General features: G+C 41.6%; 1 protein-coding gene across 5 annotated transcripts in view; it reads right to left on the minus strand.

Annotated features, from left to right (window-relative positions):
• Window positions 1-15572, minus strand: part of mark4b (MAP/microtubule affinity-regulating kinase 4b) — a 32545-nt gene that overhangs the window by 12319 nt on the left and 4654 nt on the right. For all 5 annotated transcript variants that reach the window (XM_086035653.1, XM_086035657.1, XM_086035654.1 and 2 more), the window contains 9 exons: window positions 10799-10996; window positions 10300-10353; window positions 3496-3544; window positions 3357-3422; window positions 2228-2298; window positions 1957-2013; window positions 1119-1355; window positions 919-1038; window positions 4-103 (listed from right to left, as the gene is read on the minus strand). In XM_086035653.1, the coding sequence (XP_085891779.1) occupies window positions 4-103; window positions 919-1038; window positions 1119-1355; window positions 1957-2013; window positions 2228-2298; window positions 3357-3422; window positions 3496-3544; window positions 10300-10353; window positions 10799-10996 (952 nt within the window). The remainder of the gene's footprint in view (window positions 1-3; window positions 104-918; window positions 1039-1118; window positions 1356-1956; window positions 2014-2227; window positions 2299-3356; window positions 3423-3495; window positions 3545-10299; window positions 10354-10798; window positions 10997-15572) is intronic.

A 15572-nucleotide genomic window follows, 5' to 3' on the forward strand; every position in this document is an offset into this window, starting at 1 on the left:
CACCGATGCGGACGGTGTCGTTGAAGTCGGCCTCGGGCTCTTTGTGAGGTTTCAGCTCCTCTCCGTCGTAGCTCACGTTCAACCACTTGTCTTTCATGATTTGCTGGTAAAAAGATGACAGCCAAAAAGTACTTTTTTTTTTCTGTGTACATTTTGTCATAGGACTGGGCTATATAACCTTCAAAAAAAATCTTGGATTTGAATCGTTTTTCCTCCCCAAAAAATGACAACAACAGTACTCCCTTTTGGGATTTGCTCGATTACTCTGCGAATAACAAACAAGCAGGCTTTTAAGCGGCTTTTTTTGTACTTTTCCCAGCATCTACCTAAATAATGGAAGAATAATGGAGAATTTCGCGCTCAATCGATTATTAGATCATTCATTTCAGTACCTAAACCTTCCAAAGTGCGGGAATGTGTATTTTTCTAAGAGCAGCACTACACTTCCTCCTCCTGCTCTAATTTAATGTAGCAGCAAAGTGACTTTGGCATAATATTTGTAGCTTGGAAGAACATAACTCTGGGCAAAAGTTTCCAATGTGGATAAATCGCTGCTTTTGCAACATATAAATGGACGTCGTCGTTGGCAATGTTCAGCGAGATTGACTCCGTGATTCCCTTCCACCAGGCTCCTCTCTTGTTATATGGAAAACAATGTAAAAATGACTCATATTGTGTCTGTGCCTTTTTATTTTTTTTGCAGGAAGTAGTCGCTAATTCAGTCACTTTGGTCACTAAAAAAAGTCTAGCGATCAAATCATTCAAGTGGCCACATCAGATGTGGTTTTATAGCACCACTCTGTTCACACAACATGTTAAGTGTAAGCAGTGCACATCAACATTTAAAGAAATAATAAATTGCACTGACAAATAAAGTGGAATTAATGGCTCAGTCCCACTCCAAGTGTTCCCGCTCACCTCCAGCGAACAGCGCTTGGTCGGGTTGAGGACCAGGAAGCGGCGCAGGATTCCCTCGCAGTCCGTGGACATGTAGAAGGGAACGCGGTATTTCCCTCTCAGGACACGCTCACGCAGCTCCTGAATGGAACACAAATCCAGATGAGATTCAGCCACAGGGACGAGCGAGGCTTGAGAGAGCAACGACAAGATCCGCCCACCTTCAGGTTTTGTCCGTCAAAGGGCAGCGAGCCGCTGACCAGCGTGTAGAGGATGACGCCCAGGCTCCAGATGTCCACCTCGGGGCCGTCGTACTTCTTGCCTTGGAAAAGTTCGGGAGCGGCGTAGGGCGGCGAGCCGCAGAAGGTGTCCAGCTTGCTGCCGGCCATGAACTCGTTGCTGAAGCCAAAGTCGGCGATTTTGATGTTGGAGTTGGCGTCCAGAAGCAGATTCTCCGCCTTGGATGGTGGAGCACAAAAGATGATGTCATAGTGGCACATGTTGATATTTGAATGACCTTGCAAAAAGACCTGACGTAGCTCACAAGTAAGCAAAGGCAGAGGTGGGAAAAGTGTGGCCGCGGCGTTCTTAAATGCGGCCCACCAAGCAGTTACATACTATTTGTTGCGTTTCAAAAAAATTGGTTATTTACCGTGTATTTATTTATATAATCATTGGTTTATTGTAATAAATGTTGAATTTCTACAATTACATTTATTTACAGTTTTGACCACTTAATTACATTTAAACTATTAAAAAAAAACATTAAAAAAAAAAAAGGCATCATCAAGTGACTTGATCAACAATATGCGAAAAATCAACAATTCATACATGATTTTTTTCTCCCTCGATATAGAAAAGGAACGAGAGAATCTCATTCGTCGTTCTTTGTGCCAGTGTGGTCATGTTGTGGAGCGAATTCACTGCAGCGAGTAGTCAACTCCACATTTCATCCACAATCAATTTCACACATATGAGGGAATCCTTCACGCTCAATTAATCAATGGCCACATCCAACAAGTTTTCCCACAATTATTATAGGTCGTTTTGTGTGCTCACCTTCAAGTCTCTGTGAACAATGTTCTTCTGGTGGCAGTAGTGCACGGCTGACACGATCTGCGCAAAGACAATAAAACAAGCTTCATGTACAAGAGAGAATTTCACTGTTGACTTTATTCTGCAGGGCGCCGCGGTGGAAAGGTCACGCTCTGCTAAATTACAGCAACTCGACCAACTTTTTCCTGCGTACGATGCAGCAAATGCGTCATTCTTCTTTTTTTTTTTTTTTTTTCCTTATCACAAACGCAAGTGGGCCGAAGTTGGAACCGACCTGTCGGAACTTGCCGCGGGCCTCTTTCTCCTTCATGCGGCCGTGAGCCACGAGGTAGTCGAACACCTCCCCTGCGAGGAACGACAAGATTGAATGTCAACGACGTCTATTGCAGCTTTAAGCAACAACTGTGAAGTGATACTGCAGGCCGCTGCAGTATCAAGGCTAACCGTACTCAAGAAACTGAGCCAATCGCTGCAGTTAAGTGGAGACCGTGGGGCGTAGAATAATAAATAAAGAGCTATTAAGTGCATCGACCTTCACTTTGTGAAAAATTGCCTTTTGAAATCGTGCAGTCCAGGGTGTACCTCGCCCTCGGATAGACTCTCGCTCATCAAATAGATGCGCGGACCTTTTTAATTGCTTGTCACTTTTTTAGACTCAGGGAGGGCTAACAAGTGCTGAGGCGCCATGGTAACAGACGCCATACTTGGGGATGTCAAAAAAAAAAAAGGAAGAAAAAAAATTGTGGGGGAAAAAAATGCCTAATTTGTCTGTCTGCCTTTTGTCCTTTCTTCAGTCATACACTAAAGCACACTCGATCTTTGCAAGCTCCAATAAGTCCGACAGCTGGAGCTGATGTAAATGTTCATCCATCTGGCGGAAAAAAGGAAAGCCTCTATCTGGTCTGAAATGTTGGCCAAACAACTAAAATTGAGTCATTGACTTTAACACATGACATTAATTCTTATTCATAAAAAAAAAAAAAAACGGAGTCACAAGTTCACTCCAGCTTGTGATGTGGACTTCTTTATTGGGTGAGTAGATTACGACTGGCTGCTCCGTCAGGTCATGTGATGTTGAGCTTGTCTCCTTTTTTGTGTGCTCTCTCCTTGTTCGGTATTGGGAGGCAGACAGGAGAGAGCGGCACGGAGATGAAAGAAGAAAGGTAAACAAAGGGGTTCAAATTGGGAAGGAGCACGTTTTCGGCTTCATTGTGGGGTCCTGCATGATGGAAGTCCTCAAAGAGGTTACAGAGATGACACACGGCGGAAGAGCAGCAAAAACACACACATGGCCATTTATTCCTTCGTTACGGGACGGTTCTCTCTCGCTTTAAAAAATAAAATACACAAATGGCTAAGATGTTAGAAATCAGTTCTGTTTGTGTGCTTCGGGCATGACTCGCCTCCGCTGGCGTACTCCATGATCAGGTAGAGAGTCTTTTCCGTCTCGATGACTTCAAAAAGCTGGACTGTAACACACAGATGGAAAAGGTCACACTACATAAAGGCCAGCGACAGACAAAAGTCCAAAGTGCAACTCACCTATGTTGGGATGGTTGAGGGTTTTCATGATGCGCACCTCACGAAAAAGCTGGAAAAAGCACAGGATGTATCACCAGATTCATATGTACACATTGAAGCAGCTTTGGTGACAGCAGTCGGCCCCCTCCCTTTGGTGTGAGAGCCCCCGCGGACCCGCCCCCAAGCCCCACTTCCCCGTCCATCCATTACTGCGCCCTACGCTGCCGTCTCATTCTGCCACACGGCCCCACCCTTCTGCCTCATTATCATAATGCATTTAGCAGCGTGCAAGGCGGGCGGACAATAAAATGCTTCGATTCCAGCCCAAATGTGCAACAAATGTGACGACAAGGCTGATGCGTTTTGTCAATAAACGCTTCAAGATTAAGAGCTGCTTCATGATGACATGATCTACTGCAGCATACTGTACATCATGCTTTCACCAGGCTTGGTAACAAGTGGCACACTACGACATACCAGAGGGGGAAGCTACTGGAAAGCATACGCCGGAGTCTGATGATGATGATGATGATGATGATGGAAACGCAACGTAAATACAAAAGCACCCGCAAAGTATTGATAGGTTTTCAACTTTTCCGTATTTGGATATGTTACATAACAGCCTTATTCCAAAATCGGATCAAGTCATTCACGTGGACACTTTTGGACCCGTGATTTTCGTTTTGACAAATCATTTCGTTAACACTAAACTCACGCATAAACACACATTCCATATTTTTCACATAATGATTACGGGATGTTTTGTGTGGAATTTTAAGGCGGGGAAAATGAATTTGTAAAATCTTAGAAGAAGGCTGTCACACAACTGCAAATACCTTTCGTGTATTGTACGCAGAATTTTGAGGGGGGGAAAATGGATTTATTGGAATTAGGCTGTAACAAACAAAACGTTTAAAAGGTAAAGCGCTGTGTATATTTTCCGGATGCACTGACAATAATATTTCCTTCTTTTTTAATTTGCTTTAGTCATGTGTAGTCATGCCTCATCAAACCAAGTCCAGTTGTACTTGATTGAACTTTTACAGCGCTTGCACACACCAGTGACTGAGAACCTGCATCTTCTCTTGTTATTAATCACAGTAACATGGGCGGCCGCTTTTAAAGTTTCATTTCTCCAGCCAGTTTCATGCCGAAGTCCCGCCTTCGCTTGTTACACCAAACCCTGCGCACGCTTTCACACAGCACAATACTTGGCAAGTGACCACTTTCGATACAACAGGCGGGACGAGTGAGAGTCGCAAAAAATGGCTTGCTGTAATAATCCAATAATTCTCGTCCTTTAAGTTTATTAGGTATAATTCAATTTATTACAATGAAATCGTGCAATAAATGTGGGCATAAAACGCTTCATTTGAATAAAATCAGACGTTTTCATGTATAGAAATGTGCCATTTATAATTCATGTAAGTATGATTATGAATTTATATTCTATTACATAAGAAATTTGTCCGAGCAAAATATTTTATTTTATTAAATGAATTCACTCATTTAAAAAAAATATATTTTGAAAAAAAATTACTTTAGCCCAACATTTATTGAAATAAAACTGCTTATATTTAAACTGTTTATTCTACTCATATTTTTTCAAATGTATTATGCACAAGAAATCATTGAATCAATTATTTAATGAGATGAATAACTACGTTTTATTTAACCAATTTTATGGCGAGAAAAAAAAAAAAACCCTGCTAAATATTTTGACCATGCAAATGTTTAGTAGGTCAGATTAAAGAATGGAGTGGGCCGTATGTGGAGTCATCCATGTGTGACTTTTCGTTCAAATGTTATTTTCAACAATAACCAGCTGTCGAAACAGCCCTTTATCCCCTCTGGCAGGGTTCTAATACAAAAAAAAAAGGGGGGAAGGAAAATTCCATGGTCAAATCCCCATTCAAAACGGCACTCAAGCAAAATGGCGACATGAGGGTGAGAAAAAAAAAAAAAAAAGGTGAAAAACACGATTAATACGGCTGCAGCTGGTAAGAACAAGTGAACACAAAGAAGCTTCACTTCCTTATTTCCTCATTGCAACATTGCACTTTTCTTCATTGGCGTAAATGAGAGGAGACACTTGGCCTGGCGGAACAGGTCCAGAGTCTCCAGACATCAAGTGACGCATGAATCAAAACATTCTGCAGCACTCCCTAAAATGATGTCACAATAAGCAAATAGGAGAAGATTATAAGGTGGTGGGAATTTACGGTAAATAGAATAGAGAATACAAAATTGTTACCAAAAAAAAGTCTTATCGCGACTTTTCCACACCACCTAAAAGGTCACAAAGTTGTGCCCCTGGAAGTTTAAAAAAAAAAAAAAAATTTGCCGAGGACGCTGAATTCATTGATCGACAAAAAAATCCACAACAGCTTGTAGGGAATTCACCCAAATAAGCCCCCATTGGAAGCAAGACAGATGGGCCATGATATATTGTGAAAAAAAAAAAAAAAAAAAGATCACACCAGCAAAATTGTGTCAACATGTTCAAAAAAGGATACAGATAAAAGGCTCAAAGGCCCATTCATGAAATTGAACAGCAAGTCTGCCATTTTGGGCTAATTCCAGGACTCGTACTTCAACAAAGTCCTGCTAGTGAATTGACTCCAAACAAGTCTCAATCAGAAGCATGACATTTGACAGATGGGGAGGATAAGCGTCTTTAAGATGTTTGGTTGTTTTTTTTTTGCCGATGCAATCTTATCAACCTAATGTGGGCGAAGCAGAGTGTCACAGTTTCATGTTCATTTTGAGGATTTTTAGAAGGTTTGCGAGAATGACATGCTGACAGCACAAAATTGTGCTAATATGTCTATCATAACACTATGCACGAAAAAAGCCATTGAACAAAACGTTGGTTTGAATGAGTCATTTTGGCCAAACTGGTCCAAATGAGCATCAATCGACATACGGGCAAGGCTACGTTGCGAGCTAGCCTACGTCAGCTAATGTGAGTGGCGTCAAGGATTGGCCTCGTCGTAAACCGAGGACCACGCTAACCGCTTGGTACGTTATCACATTTTGTGGGTAAAGCACAGCAGCCAGCGTTGTGGCCCTCAGGGGGATTAATGCCGGCATTGTCACTGCAACCATGACGCGGCGCGGCCGTTGTCATGGCAGCTGGCCGGTAGGTGAGAAAAGACCCAGACGGGGTTGCAACGAGCAAGGCGGGATGGCAAAGTTGGAGAGGAATGTAAAGCTCATTCATCTGGGCTCGTGAGTGACAGGACGCAGAAAATGTAAAGTAGACGTGACAGGCTCATCCCCTTAATTCTTCTTAAAGTACTCAGATGCTCCACTTACTTAATTTGATTACACTCTCGCACAGACTAGTATGCCGTGTCATCCATTTTGTCCATCCATTTTCAATAGCGCTCGCCCTGACTAGGGTCGTGTTAGCGGGAGCTAGCGAGAGCACATTCCGTTGGGCGAGAGGTGTGGACTGGTTATCAGCCAATCGCGTCACAAATAGACTAACCGCCATTCAAATTCACGCCTATGGACAATGTAGAGGAGTGATTCTCAAGGTGTGGTGCAGGTGCCACTGGCGCTAAGCGGGCTCGCTACAGTGGCACGCCAAAAAAAAAAAAAAAAAAAAAAAAAAAAAAAAATCACTAAATGAACTTACTTTTTTTTTTTTTTTTTTTTTTTTTTAAGCAGCCACAGTTCATTTTTTACTTTTCATGTGCAGTAGTTTTTTTTTTTTACTTCTTACTCAGCTACATTTTTTTAAAAAAACATAGTTAAGTTGTATTTCACTTTTAAGTACAGTATAATACGTTTGCATGTCGGTTTGGTTTTAAACATTTAAGTCCAATATTTATTTAGCTCTTACGTGAATACATTTGAATACATATTTTTTTATTCAAGTATAAGTTTCCCGCCAATATTTAAGTGGAGTGAATAATTTTCCGCACATTTTACAATAATAAATGCGCTTTTTCAGAATAAAAGCCTGTTTGTGATGAGCACACCAATTACATTTTAATGGCGGAGCGTTTGAGGCGCTCCTTTGTGTGAAACGTTTGGTCAAGAGTCTTTTTTTAATCTCACATGCATGTTTTTGAAATGTAGGAGGATTATGTACTCGGAGAAAAAAAACACAAACCGAACCCCAAACCCGACGATTCGAGGCAAATGGGCTAACCACCAAAACAACGTGCGGCTCTTCCGTTTCAATGACAAAAGTGTTTCACTGAACCAACTGCAAAGTTAAGAAAGACTCTTTAATTGTTCTTAACAAGGAAAGGTCACGTTTTGACAGATCTTTAGGCCCCCCGATAAATTACCATGCAACCGAGCTAAATTTAGTCCTGGTGAAGTTCCAGGTTCCAGGGCAAAGTCCCCGCTCTCAAAATGCGCTTTCATTCTGTAGTACACCTTTGGACATTGGTGGAATCCCATGATGTAACTTTCTCCAGGAACTGTGAACTTTTCGGGGTACAACTGCGTGTTTGGACTGCCGGAATTATGGTCTAAAACACATTTCCACTTAAAGTTCCAGGCACTTGGGACTTCTTCTTTACTTCTAGTTCCTGGAACTAAACGACTCTAATCAGCTACATTATTTTCAGGGGTGCAGAGCCTAGCCGCAAGGTTCCTGGACCTCTTGAAAGTAACACCGCCACACCTAGCAGGGTCGTCTTGGTGGTGCTTGGACGGCGGGACCCACGGTCTACGTTAAAGGCCCATTTTCCACCTGAAGTGGGCCAATTTGTCGGTGTTGCGTTCATGTTGCTTGTGGGAAAAGCTGCTCTCAACACGTCGGTCCCCTTGTCTACATCTTCTCCACACATAACCGCAACAAAGCACTCTGGGCTGACAATATGCCACAATAGCAATGCATATAATTGCATTACACATGCAGACAAAAGGCGCAGAGACAGACGACCAAGTCCGTGCAGTCCGCCTTCTCTCGAGCTCGTCTTTCTCCTGTCCTGTGCTAAGGCCTCACAACTCCGCACCGCAGCCTGCTGCCCTTTTGTTCGCCTGTCTGGAATTCAGCTCCGGGTTTAGGGGGCCAGCGCTGGGGGGACTAAAAAGGGGAAGAAAAAAAAAAAAAAGAAGCTTTCCAGCATTGCTGGATGAGGGTTCAAAAACAATCTCCAAACACTTTATCAGTGTCACGATGGGGCCGCTTAAGGGCACATCTCCATGACAACAATCTACTGAAAAGTTGCAACCGCAATTGTGGTTCCAGATGGGAAAAAAAATAGACGGATATGCATTGCTTGCATATGTGAAATTCAAAACCAACAAGAGAACAGACGCTGGTGGCAAATCCTCAGGAAGTTTTTGGTCGAGTGTCGTAGGGCCGAACAGTTAATTGCATTCCAATTGAAATCGCAATGTTCTGTAGTCGAATGCCATTTTCAAATCGCAAAGGCTGCAATTTTGGAAGGAAAAAAAACTCTGCTTCAATTCGGGCTGTCGGTGGGCTTATATATGTATATTTGATTGATTGATTTAGATACTGTCGACACAAATTCCGTGCTGAAGAAGTTTAAGTCCAAATGTTTACATATCATTTGACGAAAAACGACAAATTGACGTGATAACGCCACAGATGTCCCCATGTTAAAAACTGCAGACAATTTGCGCTACTGCTCGCATTCTCACAGTAGAAACAGCAATCAGCTTGATTGCTATCTCGCGGCGGGGGCAGACGCCATCGATACTCGGGTGTTATCAACTCCTGTTAGCTAACCAGCAGACAACTCATCAATACGCCAGCTGTGTGTGTGTGCGTGTGTGTGTGTGTGTGTGTGTGCGCGCAATGGCGTATGGATCGTTTTGTTGTTGGGACAGCGATGATAAGAGTCAGCCGATAATCCGACAAAGGCTACGCTTGTTTTTCGTACAAAGAACAACTCGTACCAAGTGTGAGAAACTATAACCAAGGTTTTTAAACAATAGAAACTGAGAAAATTTTGATGGGGGGGGGGGGGGGGGCTTTGTACAAAGAAAAAGCCGTTCAAACATTTGTGGGTGTGGCCACCTTTGTAATCCACACAGGAAATGCTGATTCAAAAATCAATAATGGACTGTGACTCTCGAGCCTCTGGAAAAACATCCTGGGACACGAAAAGCACAGTTAACACAATTTTTAGCTCCCTCAAGGAGGCTAGTGTTTGGTTTTGGTCTGGTTGGTTCATCTGCAAGCAGAAAAAAAAACCCCCAAAAATGGATCTGGACTAAGCACAAAATTTCACGAGGCCTTGATAGGGGTCTGCTCTCGAAAACAAACTTATCATAAGAGGTCAGAGCGCAAATAAATCAAATTGTTTGAGATCACCAGTCTACAGTGAAACGCTGCTATTCACGAGCGATATGGACCGAGTACCTCTGCGAATAGTGATTGATTGAAATCTTTCCAACATTTCGAACAAGACAGTAAAATATGTATTTTTTTAAATAGTGAAACCGGAGAGTGACTGACACCCAGCCCACAAAAAAGTTTGTACACATTTGTAGACATCTTTTCCCCCCCTCCATTTAGACAAGGTTATGGCCTAACGATGCTAGGCCAGAACAATGCTTTCCCCCTCACTTCAATGAGTTCCTGAGGCCCTGATCACAAAAATAGAGAAAATAAAAAAATAAAGAACATAAAAGAATTCCGATATACTGAAAGACACAAATTAAAAACAAAATTGTAAATATTGAAATATAAAAATTTAAATATATAAAAATACAACAACAAAAAAATCAAAAGAACCAAAATAAGAAAATATGAAAATTACAAAAATAAAACTCTTAGAAATGATGACCCGTAATATTCATTAAACAATCAAAATAAAATTCACTCACCTTCTGTAGGCTTGAAGGGTTGAGTTGTGTTTTATCAATGATTTTTATTGCAACCTAAACAACAAACAAAAGGAACAGAAGTCAATGACCATTAAAAAAAACAGCAGATTCCATGAAGGCAGTCCACACTTTGGAGAGAACAAACAAGCTACAGTTGTTTGGCTGAGAAAAAAGACAAGAACCCAACCAGGATCAACAGTGACCTTGTCAAACCAACACCACAACGTGCAGTCATGTGTGTGCGTGTGTGTGTGTGTGCGGCCGGGTAACACTCATATGACAGGATGTTTTTCATTTTCTTTTTGCTCAACTTCTTGAAACAAGTTAAAGTCGCAGAAATGGAAGTCAAAGCATTCACGTGTTTTCACATCCATGTTGCATGGCAAACATCACGATCGGGCCCATTAGCGCTTGTACGGACGTGAAATCGGGCGCCGGGATGCTTCGTTCGAGGTGGAACGCCATCCAGCCTTGAAGTTCCAGTCTTCCAAGAACATACCTCTCTCCCCGTCAGGATGTGTCGCGCCAGTTTGACCTTGGCGAAGTTGCCCTTGCCGATGGTCTTGAGTAGCCGGTAGTTTCCGATGTGCGGCTGCTCGTCGGAGCACAGCGCGATGGAGTTGCGGCATCGGGCGCCCAGCGAGCGGCTGGACCAGCCCGAGCCCTTGTCCGAGCGGCTGGCGGACAGCGAGGCGTGCTGGCGAGACAACAGACGGCGGCACACTCGGCATCACAAAAGGCTCGCTGGGCAGCACACATCGGCAAATTATTCGCCGCCTTACTCACGGTGATTTCATGTTTCCACATTTTGATGTATTGTAGCTTTGTTCTAAAATGGATTCAATTCATTTTGCCCTGTCAACATTTTGCACACAACACCCCTGACATGACAATGGGAAATAGCTCGATTATTTGACCTTTTTGCTAATTCATACCAACTTTCCATATGCACAGTGTGGTGATATGCAAAATTCTGGTGGGTGATGTTTTGCAATGTTACTACTTGTACCGTTAGCATTTTGTTTGAAAAGGAAACACACAGGCTTGCCTTCTTCCCGTTTTCAATGGAGTGATAAATCAAATGAACATTTAATCATGTATCACCGCCTTCATCTTTTTTCTGTAGGAAACGTCGCTAGTACGTTTTTCTTTGTGGCAAATGAACAAATTAACAAGTGAGGCTGAGCTGTACGTTATTTGTTTGTTTGGTAAAAAAATGCCAAAACATTTATTTATAAAATGTGGAAAAAAATAAAGACAATTTTCGGATTAAGAAATTATACAGCTCAATTATTGCGCAATAGTGGCAAAACAACAATGGGGTGTGCAGATGGGGCATTCATATCTTATTTATGAACTTAAAAACATGAATTATGTATATATCTACCGATTTTTATTCTCATTTTGCCATCCCTTCCCCCCTATTGTTGCCCTCCCCCACACAAAGCAATTTGCCTGCCATCCCGCCCTCCCTTTTTTCTCGCGGCACCACCTTCATTTTGAGTGACCCCACATCAATTTGAGCTTTCACCGCCCGCCGTCACGTCACACACACAGCCAACCGTCCCCCACTAAACAGCCAACTCTTCATCCGGCATATGACACTTAAGTAGGGAATTGTTGGACTACAGTATTTTTACACTTATATGGCGGTTTTGACGGTTTATCGATTCATTCAAATTCATTTGTCGGGCCGATTTTTTTTTCCATTCTTTTTTTCTTTTTTGCAGATTCTGTAGTTCAAAGTGCACCCCTCTGCTTCCACTGACAAAATGGCTGCAAACAAGCATCCATCAATCTTCTCAATAATCCTCACCGGGGTCGGAGGCGTGCGGGAGCCTATCACTGACGTCCTCGGGTGAGAGGCGTGCAAAGCCAAAGCGCTATATAAAGAAAGATGTATTCAATTGTCTAGGCTGGTTGCCAGCCAATCGCAGCGGCTGCAAATTAAACGGAGTTGTTTTGCGTACGACAAGAAAAGAACCTGGAAGAAGGCAAGGCAAACTGCGGCAGTCTGACACATCAGCGAATTAAAAAAAAAAAAGTGGTATCAAACATCCCTAGGGGAAAAAAAGCGTTGTTTTTAACATGGGTTTAAAAGCATTTCCACTCGAAGGCAATCGTGTGCAGTCATTTCTCCACATATTGGCAACTTTTGACCCGAGGTATGTGCTTTGGAGTTACCTTGTGCAATTTTACAGGAAAAAAGGAGCGTGGCAGAGTTTGAGGTGGTACAAAGACGCATGCAGTTCATTTTATGATCAAGTTATTGAAGATTTCAAATATTAATTTGCCAAGGACCGTCTTTCTATACATGTTTTGACAAAAGGGAAACTTTTTTCAATAATTATTTTCATATGATATGTACAGAACGGATTTCATTATCTAAAAGTTAAAGCTGGGTAAAAAAAAAAAAATGGAAAAAAATGTATCAAAGCTTGTTTGGTATGAGGATTGAAAGCAAATCTCAGAAAAGGAACAAAAAAAAAAGCAAAACCTGTTCTGAAGCATCTGATTGTCATTTGCTTTGCTAAGGCTGAAGGAAATCAGATTTTTGTGATTTTTATATATTTTATTTTTATAGTTATTATATAAATACATATATATATATTATATTAATATAATATTAATTATATATGTTATATATTGTTTTATATATATATATATATCTATATACCTACGTCCAAATTTGGTCGATTTCAGTTTTTCAGAAATCGCTACGAATGTTTTTTTTTGTTGTTTTGTTTCGACAAATTATTGACCAATATAAAGTGCTAAAATTTGATGATGCAACGCGAATGGCTCAGCAACCACGGAAGGTGCGTTTGTGTGCGTGTTGTAACAGGAAGTGCGTGGACTCCAGGAAGGGTGACGTCACGGCCCAGCTGAAGCAAAGTGGCGTAACCTTGACTTTGCTGCCGTTACGCCAGTTTCCTTTTCCTCCCTGGTCGTTCTCTCGCTCGCTCGCTCATACAACAATGCAGCACACAACATCTCGCTCTCACTCACACACACGTTGGTACGCTCACATACAAACAGCGAGCCTCTCCCGGCATGACGAGAATAGACGCGGGTGAGTCACCGCTTGACACAAGGTGTTATTTAACAAGTCACATCCATTTTGTTAATGAACTTGATTGATTGCCACGGCGTCGCATTGTTACAACACCGCACGTCGACTGTTGCCAGGCAATTGAGAGCCAAAGCCCAAAAAGGTTTGAGTGTTGCGCAACTTCACATTTTTCTTGACTTTTCACGTCGCGACACTTCAGCCTCGTCACACATGCCGCCGATGTCCTTATAGCAATGGAAAGAAACACACGAAGCTCCTTTGCAGCACTTCCGGTATCGTTTGTCAAAAGATGTACGTCAACGTGATGTTAATTATGATGACCATTTGTAATGCGCAGGGAAGGCAAGACGAAAGCTCGACAAAATACTTGCGGCATACAAGCACGTGCCAGGGGTTCAATCGAAGCTTTTGCCACAAAATGGACTAAATGATTCAATCATCCAGCACTACACTTGTGTGACGGACGCAAAGAAGCACATGACGTCTTATTGGCAGATTGTCACACGGGTTTTCACATCGGGACATTCTAAGACTCATCGGTTATTCAAAGGATGCCAAAAGAATTGTTTGAAGAATTGTATTTATCTGGCGGGTGTCAATCAAGCTGATAACGACAAATTCCTGTTTCCCTAAATATTCAATTATGCCAAATAGGACACGTACAATATATAACGCTAAAAATATATATTTTCTTTCAAATCAAACAGATCTGTTTCTAAGACGCCATGTTTGTTTGTTTTTTTAAATGCCGGTTTAAATATCGGTACTTGCTATACTGTTTTGAATGGCTTATCAAATGTAACCTTTAGCCATAGTTTAGTGCACGATAAAAAAAAGATACAGTGAATGAATGGAAAATGGATCATTTGTATTTATTTGGTCCGTAGCACTAAAACGTTTGTTTTTCTGCCTTTATGTAAAAATACAGCACGTGTGCGAGCGTACGCGTGTGCATTGTTGAAATGTCACTGCTAAGTAAATCATTTTTGGGAGTGATTTATTATTTGAAGCATTAATATGAATTATTTATAAAACACTCGTCCACTCCAAAATTTTGGGTGCAACTTAAGTGCGACTAGTACAAAAATCTAGAGCCTTGCCTAATACTACAGGATTCTTGACAGTGTTGGGTGGTCTGGAAGAAAGAACAGACCACACATTCTCCCCCCCCCCTTTCCTCACGTACTTCAAAGGCACGTTCAAACTTTCCCACAGAAAATGAACATACGACAAATATTTCCATCTGCTGTGCGCGTGTACATGACAACCAAGTCAACATTTGAGCCGTAGATGCTAACAGCGCAGCTTAGCATCAGACCAGTTTTCCACTGTATGAGGAGCAGTTGCCTTGTCATGACATTTTTCAGGAATGACTTTCTGGAGCGTATGCAGGTGAAAACACGCTCGACGGCGCCGCTCAAACATATGCGTACTCGGCATCAACATTATCATTTATCATTACAGAATGTGCGTTCGTATGTTGCTTGACCTGCACCATGGCAGCAACCGTAGTCGTATTAGGAAACATGTTCCTATAATGAATAAAAGATAGATGCAAAAAAATGAAGCATACCAAGAAAAGAACATTGTGCCTACTGTGAAACTTGGAGGTGGATCGGTTATGTTCCGGGGCCACTGTTGGCAAAGTACATTTTCGATGCAAATTATTTCAAAGTTCCATTCATAGATTTCAAAATGAACCAGTTCAGCTCTTGGTTCATACTTCAAAATTTTGAACAAAGTTCATTGTTGCAAAAATGAACTGCAATCAAGTTCAGCGTTTTGTTTTTCCATGATGGCCGGGCTTGCCAAATAAGGCGTTTCTCACCCAAAATATGAATGCTCGTTCCCATTGTGTTCAGCCGGTTTTGTCCTCAAAGTCCAAAGAAACCCGTCACTCTTGAACAAAAATGAACTGCCATTTAAAAACTCTTCCCAGATGCCAGAATAAGCCAGTACATAAAAATGTTCAACGGGCAGAGAAACACTACATTCAGTTATGGCTGTGCAATTAATCGAAATTTAATTACAATTACGATTATTACACTCCACGATTATAAAATCGTAAAAATCATTCATATTCATTTGCATCCAACACACTATGTTTGTTTACACAAGGAAATCATACTTGAATTTATACATTTGCACCTTTTTTTTTTTTTTTATATAACAAATTTTATTAATTGTTCCAAAAGGACCT

This window comes from Filicampus tigris, chromosome 7 (assembly GCF_054856515.1).
Source record: "Filicampus tigris isolate MCC_2025a chromosome 7, RoL_Ftig_1.0, whole genome shotgun sequence".
Classification (NCBI taxonomy): Eukaryota; Metazoa; Chordata; class Actinopteri; order Syngnathiformes; family Syngnathidae; genus Filicampus; species Filicampus tigris.